This window comes from Tupaia chinensis, unplaced genomic scaffold, assembly GCF_000334495.1.
Source record: "Tupaia chinensis unplaced genomic scaffold, TupChi_1.0 Scaffold149090_1, whole genome shotgun sequence".
Classification (NCBI taxonomy): domain Eukaryota; kingdom Metazoa; phylum Chordata; class Mammalia; order Scandentia; family Tupaiidae; genus Tupaia; species Tupaia belangeri.
The window spans coordinates 802819-814775 of NW_006208936.1; the positions used below are offsets into that span (position 1 = coordinate 802819).

Sequence of the window (11957 nt, forward strand, 5' to 3'; positions counted from 1 at the left end):
CGGCATTCCAAGAAAACACTGCCATGACACCGCCCTTGACTAATCCGTCCTGATCACTTCCTCTCCTGGCAGCCGGTGCTGACTGTGCTCTGTCTTCAGGATCATCCTGGTAAAGCCACGTGCCACTTCCCGTCACGATTTTCTGAAGAAATGCTTCAGGATCTTGACCTCACCTGTTCCAATTTTCCACTGGAAGCACTGTTCTTTGTTTACAGCTGATCTGGGTGTAACAATTTTGGTACCCATCAAGCAAAAAGTTTGCTGCATTTTCACTTTTCGGTTAGAATTGTGTGAGCTGAACCAGTCAAGATGTCTCTGTGGTGTCTGTTTCTTCTGCTGGTAATCGTTGGCTCTCTTCAATTAGGGCATGAACAAGATGAATTTGTTTTCACGTGGATAGTCTGTCACCATGAGCATCATTTTCAACACTGCCTCGCCCCTTCCTAAAATGACTTATCTATTTGGTGTTTCCTTGGGGGCGTTGTCAACAGAAACTTTTGTAACACATGAATGATTTCTTCTACCCGAGTTTCACTGTGAATCTGATGTTAATTCTTGCTTCACAGTTAACAGAATTCATTCTGCTCCAATAGGGGCTCTTTTCAGACTGAGGTCTTATCTGTCTTGGTGCTTCAGATAGATCCTGTCATGTTATAAAAAGTTAGTATGAGTTTATGCTGCTGCAAAAATTCTTGAAATCCACGCAGGTTTTTAAATTCATGACATACAGTTTCCGTGAACTTTTTGAAGCCCTCCTCATGTATAAATAGACTGAGACCCTATATGACCTCTTGGGATTGAACTTTTCACTAAGTATATTTCTCTTGAAATCCATCTGATTTGCTGCATGTACATCAGAAGTTCCTTCCTATTTCATTGCTGAACAGCAGTCCAGGGATCGGATATCCTGCAGTTAATTTATTCATTTACCTATTACAGTATGTTCTGGATGCTCCAGGTTTTTTTTTTTTTTTTTTTTTTCTTTTTTTTTCTGGAGAGGTTTTTGCTATAGGGCACATGAGCTCGCCATAAAGATAGAGAGAGACAGAGAGACAGAAAGTGAGAAATCACCCTCCAGGGGGATGGCCACACCGCAATCCCTTCTCCTCCATTCTCCTCTAGGGATCTTGGGCATGCGTGCACGCACATGCGCCCAGTGTGAGTTTAAGCCACTGGGTCCGGGACTCAAACCACAGTCGACTACATGGGAGTCCAGTGATATAGCCATTATACTTACTGCTGGTCCCGGTGTTTCCAGTTTTTGGCCATTACAAATAAAGCTACTACGGGGGCTAGCAGGTGGTGTGGTGGCTAAAGCACTGGACTCCCATATGGCCGACTGCGGTTCGAGTGTCAGACCTGGAGGCTTGCTTCCTTCCATTCTCTCTCTCTGATGAGTGCACGTGCTCTATCACCTACTAAATAATAATAAATGAAATTAAATTTCTGTTTAACTTAAACAAATAAACGAAACTACGATGAACATGGAGTCGTCCAGCTATTTGTAAGGACATGTTTTTATTTCTCTGGAACAAATGTCCACGATTACAGTTATTGGATTGTATGGAAGATGCACATTTAGTTTTTGGAACTATTACTATACTGCTTTTCAGGGAGGTCTTTCCAGCTTGTAGTTTTCTCTGAACTTGGGGAAAATATACCCATTGCCTATACAATGTGTTGTAGTTTAAGAGCAATGGAACGTAAACAATTTTAATATCAAGGCTATCTCTGCATCATTTTTGTGGAATGACTTAGACAGGATCTACCGAAGCGATTGTCCTGGGGTGGAGCAGGGAGCCACCGCAGGCTGCTTTTGTGACTGGTGTTGATGTGGAGACCGGACAAAGCTGTCCCGTCTGACTTTGAAGAAGGCTAGCACAGGAGCTGGGAGGTGGTGCTGCAGAGAGACAAGGGCCTTGGGGAAGAAGCTAGACCAAGCTCAGCGCACCATGTCTCCCGTGCAGAACAGCTGACGACTGCTCCTCTCAGTCCAAAACGCAAAGTGCCGTGTAGGTTGCTTTCCAGCCTAGCGATAATCTCCAAGCTTTTCGTTTTGTTTTGTTTTTGATGTGCACTTACCAGAGACAGAGAGAAGGAAAGTGAGAAATCATCCCCCAGGAGGGATGGTCATACCACAAGCCATTCTCAACACAGATGCACCCAGCATGAGTTTTAGGCTGCCAGGTCTGGGACCCAAACTATGGTTGGCCATGTGGGAATCCTGTGCCTTAACCACCATGTCACCTGCTGGTCCCCTGGTCACCAAACTTTTGTCCATGTCATTCCCGGAAGACTTTACTATTCTTTCAAGACTTCCACATCCTATCTCATTCCCGGTTCAAGCCCTAGCTCAAGAGACTCTCACTCACTCTGTATCATCAACACTTGAGTCCAACCCCCTCATCCCCTCAAAAAACCAAGTTCTCTGGCAGAAGACCTTATCTGAATCCCCCACACTGTGGGGCTTGCACCCCTAAATAGGAAGAAGTGGGATCCCTCCAGGTATCATGTGCCTTGGGGGCTTTTCCTGTGTTCTGTTCTGATGTGATGATGGGGTGGGAGCTTGTGTGTGGGAAGGGCTGGGCACAGACTCCACCCTGCCATGCCTCTAAGCAGGGGCACCCTGTTTTGTCTGGTGACCAGAACAAAATCCAGTAATGAAGAGAAGGAAAAATGCCCTTTCTAGATTGGAAGAATCTCACTCCATACAAACTTGACCCCCATGATGAGTTAATTTTGTATGTCGACTTGACTTGACTGGGCTAGAGGATGCCCAGATAGTTGGTAAAACACAATTTCCAGGTATGTCTTACGAGGGTGTTTCCAGGAGAGGTGAGCATTTGAATCTGTGGACTGAGTGATGCAGATGGCCCCCCCAGTGTGGATGGGCATGGTCCAGTCCCGTGCAGGCCTCAACAGAGCAAACAGGTGGGACAGGGGGGCTGCTCGAGCCGGGACTCCATCCCCTGCCCTCAGTGCTCCAACTCTCAGGGTTTTCAAGTATACACCAGCTTCCCAGGGCCCTGGCTTGCAGAGGACAGAGGCTGGGGCTTCTCGGCTGCCATTGTATAGGGAGCTGATCCCTTTAATGCATCTTTTTCATTATCTGTATGTCACATGTATATCCTACTGAAGAACTGTTCCTCTGGAGAACCCTAATACAAATCCCTAAAATGTTCAGTCTGAGAGACTTAAAAAACAATTTCTAGGGACCAGCAGATGGTATAATGGTTAAGTCGCTGGACTCCCACATAGTCAACCACGGTTCAAGTCCTGGACCTGGCAGCTTGAAACTCATGCCAGGCATATGTATGTGCATACCCAAAATCCTAAGAAGAAAACAGGGAAGAAGAGAATGCGACATGGTCATTTCCCCAGGGGGGTATTTCTCACAATCTGTCTCTCTCTTATCTCTCTGGTGAGCGCATGCACCCTAGAGCAAAAAATCTCTCTCTCAACAAACCAAACCAAACCCATTCCCAGCTGGCCTTTCAGCCTCCGATCTCCACGCTTCACTCACGTTAAAATTTAGAACTGTATTTCCCAAATCCATTTATAGAGCCTGATTTGAATGTTCCTATAATTAAATCTATTTTCTACTTGACATTTAAAAATGTGGTTCCTTTCTATCACCATTTCGCAACTAATCAAAACGCCTAGTTTTTTGTTGTTTTTTTTTTTTTTTTGAAACCTGTGCCAAAAGCAAGCACGCCTCTAATTTTAAACGCTGATGTGTACGGAGTGAACAAAGCTATGGAGCTTGGGCATGTTGCTTCTGGGTACACACAGCCACCTTTAACAATGGGCACTTTCATCTTTCACGTTTTTTTAAATAAAAACAAAGTTTATACAGCGATGTCCCTCAGTGAGGCTGCAGGACAGGCATGTGCATGCCCAGTATGTTCAGGAGGTCCCAAGATAAGAACCCAGGACATTTCCCACATGGCTCCAGCCGCATTATCGCTGTGCCACCACCTGGCCCCACACCTTTCACCTCTGATTCGAACCCTAAGTTCGGTCTAGAGAAGATATTCGGTTTCAACAGCCCTCATACAGACTTCTCCAGCCACGCCTCCTTCAAGGAGGGCTACTAAATCATGCCCCTGCCACCCCGAGTGAAGCCATGCCAACCCATCTCAGGGTCAGGGCCACCAGCACCTCCTTCCAGCAGAAGGCACACCATCTACCCTGGGAGTTAGTCAGCCGGTGTCAGAAGGAGGAGAAGGACCGCTGGGTGGTCGCTCGGAAGTTCTCCTGTCACATACAGGGGTTTACTCTGAAGTATCACAGACTAGAAAGCAGCTGCTAAAACACGAAGAGCTAGACCACCTTCCCCGTGACGAATTCTGACAACAGAGTCACACTGAAATACCACTGCAAAACTGCCAAATAACATGGGCGGAGAGATGGGGAAGGGTTAAAGGCCAAGGTTAAAGTCTGACGGAACATTGAATTTCCTAAGCGTGGAATCGCCCATCACTAGCAAGAGCCATAAAATAAGAAAACGGCAACTTACCCAACATGTTTAATGTCCCAATCGTGTTGGTCTTCAGCGTCTTGATGGGATTATACATGTAGTTTGGCGGGGAGGCTGGAGACGCCAGATGGTAGATCTGGTCAACTAAAAGGAGAAAAGATGGAAGTGTCTTATTTCCAATAACAACACTCCCAAAAGTCTGAACTCCTAGGAATTATACTGTATAATAAAGGTGTTAGTGTGTCTTTCACTAAATTGCTAGCCATTAGATTTTTTTTTTTTTCCGAGAGGTTTTCGCTATAGGGCGCGTGCGCTCGCCAGACAGACAAGAGAGAGACAGAGAGACAGAAAGCGAGAAATCACCCCCCAGGGGGGATGGTCACGCCGCAATCCCTTCTCCTCCATTCTCCTCTCAGGATCTTGGGCACGCATGCACACGTGCCCGGCGTGAGTTTTAAGCCACCGGCGTGAGTTTTAAGCCACCGGGTCTGGGACGTGAACCGCGGTTGACTAAGTGGGAGTCCAGCAACATAGCCATTACGCTAACTGCTGGTCCCCCCCACTAGATTATTCTTTGCAGGAACTAGTTTATGTCTGGAACTGGAACTGTAAACTAAAACAGGAAGTCTAATCATCTGGAAACACGTGGGCAACAGCTGCCTTGGCCTTCCTCAGGGTCGACCTGATTACCGCGCTGTCTTCTAAGATACTTGTCCCAGATAAAGCATGCCAGTCAGAAGAATGACGTTCAGGCACAGAATCTGGCACGGACAGCTGAAGTAAATGTTTTTTGTTTGTGAAGCAAATCTGACATAAAAGCACAGACATGAAACTAGAATGGAAAAAAGACTTTCGTTTTATTTCCATGTACCCCATATATATAAAACTAGACCCTGAGATGACAGTAAGTAAGGTTTTTTAGCTTCGTTTAAGTGTATTTATTTGTTCCAGGAGGGAGTGAAAGAAAAGGAAAGAGAGAGACAGGAACTCCCAACAGGGTCTGTGAGCCACGTCCAACCGCAGTCTCAGCCAGCCCGGATTACATGCACGTAAACCCGAGGACCTGCCCGTGAGGGCTGGCTGCATTACCACTGCTACCACTGGCTCTGAGGGAGACGGTCCTTACAACTGTGCAGGGCCACGGGCAGCAGGAGCACGGCGGCTCAGGCACTGGATTCCCATGAAGACAACTACCGTTGAGTTGCAGACCTCGTAGCTTGAGGATCATGCCAGGTGCATGTGCTTGTGTGCCCAAAAATATCCCTAGAGGAGAATGGAGGAGAAGGGTCTGCAGTGGCCATCCCCTCTGGGGGGAATCTCTCATTGTCTTTCCCTCTCACTATCTCTCTCTGGTGAACACACACACCCTATAGCAAAAACCTTACCAAAAAAAAAAAAAAAAAAACCAATTACGCCTAAAAAAAACAATTCCAATTTTGCACAACCCCCATACACACAGGCATTTGTGTAATGAATCCTGCCCTATGGCTCTCCATTCCTGAGGGCCAGGCAACATGTGCACACAGTAGAGAGGCCCTGGGGACCCACTGCTCCCTGTGAGGTAGCAGTCATAGATAAATGTGTGAGGGAAGCCATCCGTACAGACAGACAACGGCTGTGTGCCAGCACTCCACGTTAGCTACCAGACAGAAAACACAACCACCACGCCAGGAGAGCGGAAGAAAGGGGGTCTGAAAACACTGAGGCCAAAACAAACCCACCCAGGGCCTGCATGGAGGAGCCCCTGCTCGGCCTCCCATGCCCTTCCAGATCAGGAACCACCACCATCCTCTTCCCTGATCCAAGAACCTAAGAGGTGAAGATGAGGCTCTTGAGACAGCGCAGGTCACTCAGGAGAGTCTGCCAGTCCTGTCCCCATTACCAGCTCAGCGAGGGGCTGCCCGGGACCCTGGGACCCTAACACATAACACGGGTGTTCTGGGATGGCAAGCTTTTGACCTCCAAGTTCATTTATTTCCGGCCTGAGCAAGACAGAGAGAAAGAGACAAGTACTCCCGATAGAGGCCTCGGCCGGCCAGATCACAAGCACCCAGGGTGGACAACGAGGTCCCGGGATGCAAACTCAGGACCCTCTGGGTGGGGTCTGCATTACCACTGCACCACTTGCTGGAGACACATGTTTTTTTCTCGTTTTTTAAAGCAAATCTAAAGACCAGTGAGTTAATTTAAAAGTAGAACTGGTGCTTATTTTCAATACCTGTGAAAACAGCTAATGGCCTATCAATGTGCAAATTCTTTGAAAGAACCTGCCCAAATACCAGGACCGTCTTGGGATGATTATCTGCTGCCCCCCTCCCCCCAAGTCATTTTGACATGACGAGCAGCTAAATATTAAAAAGCAAGCAAAATTCGATCAGGAAAGCTAAGTGAGCAGGGCGAACGCACCTCCCGTGCTCCACGCATGGCCGCGGTGCTGCAGCAGGGCCAGCCCTTCCATCACTACAAGTGCGTGCAGATGCAGACCCCGGGAGTGCTGCAGGTCGGATGCACCAGATCTCGCTGGGCCAGGCACCTCCAGTTTAAAACAAATGCCTCGACCGTGCTTTGACCTGTGCCACTCAGGGGGCGGTGCTCGGCCACACTGGGCTGAGCGGCTGGGCCCGGCGTGTGCCGCGCTAACAGACAAGCCCGTGGGCAAGGCCGTGGGCCGGCATCCCGGGCTCCCCTACACTCTGGGTGAAAGGCACACGTCCGGGATCTGGGCTGGCTGGGTGGGGGTGGACTGTGGCCTGAGGAGTCTTTTAGGGGTGCTTGTCTGTCTGTCTCTCTCTCATGGAATAAATAAATTTATAAAACGAGTAAGCTGAATGAAGAGATGAGCCACCCGAGACGCCCATCCCCCTGACCTGTGCCTTCCCCACCTGGCAGTCTAGCCCTGCTGCTGCTGGGCAGCCCGGGAGGCCCGTCCAACCTCATCATGGTGCGAACTTAAGCCGTGACGCTGACACGTCGCCCTGTTTAAGACAGCCAAAGCCCCATGAAAACCCAACTTCTCCCCAGGGCCCCTCCTGTGGATGGGTCCTGCCCGTGACGCGAACAGTAACTCCAGTTCTTACCCCGAAAAGGACATCTTGCCAGAGTCTGCTGATCACTGGAATGACGGAGTGGAGAGGAAAGCGGGGGAAGTGCCGCGCAGAGGAACTCACTCCCAGCCAGCTCCGGGATGTAAACAGGCAGCAAAGCGCCCAGGCCAGCCCCGCCCCAGGACCGCTGCCCTAGGAACGCAACGCTGGGTAGCGTCAAGTACACCGGGACGACCATGGCGCTCAAAACCACGCTGGAGGTGGAGGGAGGCAGCGGGGGAAGAGTGGGGACCCGTGCACCCATGCACACGTGGCGCCTCTTGACCTTAACAGCCGAGTGGCCCTGCCGTGACCTTTCACATTTACGAGGCCACGTGCTGAGGTCTCAGCTAGAGAAATAGCCTTAAGAGCTGGGCCCCAGAGAGCCCCGCTCAGTCACCAGCAGTCTCCTTCACCCCCCCAGGAGGCAGGCGTGCTGATTTCAGGCTGGGAAACGGCTGTGTAAGGGGACAGCTGGGGCCGCTCTGTCTACTGTGAACTCTGATGAGGGCCAACCTGGCCAGCCTGGCCACAAGTGAATGTCTTTACATCCAGGAGCTTCCGGTGAATGGCACAGTGCCCGAAATCCACCTACGGGTGCACAAATCGGAAGAAGCACTGTAGAAACCAACGTCTCCTAGGGTAACTCACAGCTGCTATTTAGATCCATTAGAATCGTCAAGTGTTGCCTTCTAAAGGGGAAATCCACATCAAATCCAACCACGTGTTTACATGCCCCTCTGCTGCCTCTCCTTGATTTTTTTTTAGCTGAAGGTCCAGACTGAGCCGGGATCAAGACCGCTTGTGTGCCTTGTCAGTCCTGTGATCTGGGAAGTGCAGCCAGGGATCTGCACCAGGCAACTGAAGACCGTGGACACCCTGAAGAGCAGAACGGAAGGCTGGGTCTTCCTCAAGCCTGAACAACCGCATGGCATACAGTAAAATCCCATCATACAGGTATCTGCTACAGAACTCTTCTGCATTTCTAGTCAGACCCCTGCCAGAAATACATGGGTCTTTAAAAAGTTCATGGGAAATAGGTCTTACAAAACAGAAACAGAAGCTGGACCTACATCGCGGATTTCTTTTGCACCAAAATAAACTTGTAGCTTAACTCCACTTTTCTGCAGACTTTCTGAAATCCTTCTGTATAGCCTGAGATGTCACTCTGAAATAAACTCTCCCAGAGCTTGGTCCTACCCGACCCAGCAGTGGTGTTCAGGATGGGAAACAGGATTTAGGAAGATACAGAGCTTCCAGAGGAAAGACCAAATTTCTCCTGACACAAAGAAGTACCAGCGTGGGATTTCACCTTGATTTCAGACTGAAGAGGGTGGTCTTACCGCGACGGCTATACACAGAGAGGCCTGGCTCGCCCCAGGACCTGGAGTTACCTGCCTGTAGGAGCGGGTCACCTTCCTGGTAAAGCCCCAACCCACCCCAGAGAGAAGCATTTTCAGCGCCCTGAGCTGCTCTGTATGAAGGACCCACTGCTCCAAGTAAAACACAGGCGGACCGCTAAGATCTGTCACCTCTGCTATCGACATTTGCAATAGAAGCTGCAAGTTCAGAAAGAAATTTCTAAACTAAAACTCAATGAAAACATTCTAATCAAAGCGGCATGCCTGAAGCGTCTACACATCCATGGGCCCAATGCCCTTGGCAAACACTGTTTGCATCCCACTTTTTCACAGCGGGTGTCCAGAACTAAAAGCCTGGCCCACCTTAATTTCCAACTCTTGGCCTTTTGCAGGGACTTAGCATCTGGGTAAAAGGTGGGTGCAGCAAGGACTCCTTGTCTGTTTCCTCACCTATGAAATGGGGGTGATAACTGTCCACCTCACACGAGCAGTGAGGGACTTAAACCTGCTCATCGCGAACAGAGCTTGGAATGTGCCCGGAACCCGGCGTGCGCTGTGTGAGCTGCGGTTCACCTTCCTGGTAAAGCCCCAACCCACCCCAGAGAGAAGCATTTTCAGCGCCCTGAGCTGCTCTGTATGAAGGACCCACTGCTCCAAGTAAAACACAGGCGGACCGCTAAGATCTGTCACCTCTGCTATCGACATTTGCAATAGAAGCTGCAAGTTCAGAAAGAAATTTCTAAACTAAAACTCAATGAAAACATTCTAATCAAAGCGGCATGCCTGAAGCGTCTACACATCCATGGGCCCAATGCCCTTGGCAAACACTGTTTGCATCCCACTTTTTCACAGCGGGTGTCCAGAACTAAAAGCCTGGCCCACCTTAATTTCCAACTCTTGGCCTTTTGCAGGGACTTAGCATCTGGGTAAAAGGTGGGTGCAGCAAGGACTCCTTGTCTGTTTCCTCACCTATGAAATGGGGGTGATAACTGTCCACCTCACACGAGCAGTGAGGGACTTAAACCTGCTCATCGCGAACAGAGCTTGGAATGTGCCCGGAACCCGGCGTGCGCTGTGTGAGCTCGGGCCATTTCCGTTACACTCCCGGAACTTGTCCACACAGCTGCTGCAAGGTCCTGGGATCGGTCTCCCCAGGACACCGTGGGCACATCTGCCTTTTTCTATTCCTTACAGAAATGCTGGCCTCGAGGTTCCTGTTTACACAGAAAAGCAAACCTGATTCAGCTTTCCAGGAAGACACAGGCTCTAAGTCTCAGGAGCCTGAGCAAGTGTCCCGTGACGAGGACAGACACAGGTGTGAACCGTGCGGCGTTCAGAAGCACGGTGTGTGGTGCCTCCACTGCACACCAGCCGAACAGCCACCACACGAGGAAAATGAACCCACACTCGATTCACACAGTGGGGTCCTGCTAATGAGTTATGGCGAGGGGAATGTGACTTTGTACAGTGACCTGCTAGCCACATAGAATACGAAGCAGCTCCCAAAACACGAGGAGCGGCTCTGTAGCTATGCTACAGCGAGGTCCCCAGGCCACGGCAGGCGAGGCGTAAATGCAGCCTGCCTCCTCTGTAACAGGGAGAATCCACCTGCCTGTCTGCACTGGGTCACATATGCACACTGCAAATGCATACAAGGAATTACCAACAGCAGTTTCCTGAGGACAGCTGAGAACTGGAAAGATGAAAGAAACACTGCAAAGATCAAAAGGGAGCTCTTTAAAATCATCTTAATTTTTAAAAACTGGAATTGTATAACTACATTGCCTAAGAAGCATGTTTTTACATTTAAAAAAACACATTTGGGAAAACAACCTAAAATCAACACATTATTTCTAAATAAAAGGGTTAAGGATAATTTTCTATTTGCTTTTTTATACGCTTCCAAATTTTCTTTAACATGTCTGTATTATCAGGAAATAATATTCTTTTAGAAAGAAGGAAATTAAGATCCTCTCACATTTCACCCTTACCAAGTACATAAACAACCCAATTCCTTCATGTGGTTCGATACACGTCTAACTGCCCGAGACTGCTTTTCCGGCCCATGTGCTGTGTGTGGCTCTGCTGTTTAATCCCTAGGTTTTCTGTAGTTTTCCAACTATCTTCCTGTTCCTGGTTTCGAGTTCAGTCCCGCTGTGGTCTGACAGCATATTTCGTATCCTTTCAAGTCTGTTAAGGTGTGGTTTACGGCCCTGACTACGGTCAGCCCTGGAGAGCTTGGAGAATGTGTACCGTGTTGTTGGATGAAGTGGGTGTTGTCGGGGTGGAAAGAGATGGGGGGACGGTCGGAAGTCACTGGGCTCGCGGAAGAATGAAATGCTAAGATGAAAATCAGCCTTTAAACAACGGAGGAGGTGAAATGTCTTACAGGGCTCAGCCTCTGAGGTGTAATTGATGCCTCATTGTGGTGCAGTGCTAGAAGCCACATGCCACACAGGGATGAGAGAGGCCAGCAGGTGGCGTAGTGGTTAAGGTGCTGGACTCCCACACTGTTGACAGTGGTTCAAATCCCAGACCCGATGGCTTCAAAATCAGGTTGGCACATGTGCATTCATGCCCAAAATCCCAAGAGACTGTGCTGCGGCCGTCTTCCCTAGGGAGTGATTTCTCGCTTTCCCTGTCTCCAATGAGTGCATGTGCCCCAGGTGATGAAAAAAGGGGGTGGGGTGGGGATGAGACCACTCAGCTCTAGGGCCATGGCCAGATTTAAAGGGGGAAGAACGGTAAGTCTGATGGACACCGTGAGGCTCCTAAGATGAAGTGCCTGGTGGCAGTTCCGTTGGCACCTGTAGAGCATCTATGAGAAAAGAAACCTAGTCTGAGGCCCTGAATTCATTCCTGCATGTGCTGTAACTAAAGTGGCCACACACTAGTGGATTCAAATGCCAGAAATTCACCATCACACAGTTCAGAAAGCAGAAGTCTGAAAACAAGGAGTACGCAGGGCCACCCTCCCTCCTGGGGATTCAGGGAGAAGCCTTCCCCGCCTCTGCCAGCCAGTCCCGACTGCGG

General features: G+C 49.4%; 1 protein-coding gene across 1 annotated transcript in view; it reads right to left on the reverse strand.

The window, feature by feature from the left end:
• The window catches only part of UXS1 (UDP-glucuronate decarboxylase 1), a 94801-nt gene that overhangs the window by 44114 nt on the left and 38730 nt on the right, over positions 1 to 11957 (reverse strand). The window contains exon 7 of the mRNA XM_027769242.1: positions 4520 to 4624. Coding sequence (XP_027625043.1) covers positions 4520 to 4624 — 105 coding nt within the window. The remainder of the gene's footprint in view (positions 1 to 4519; positions 4625 to 11957) is intronic.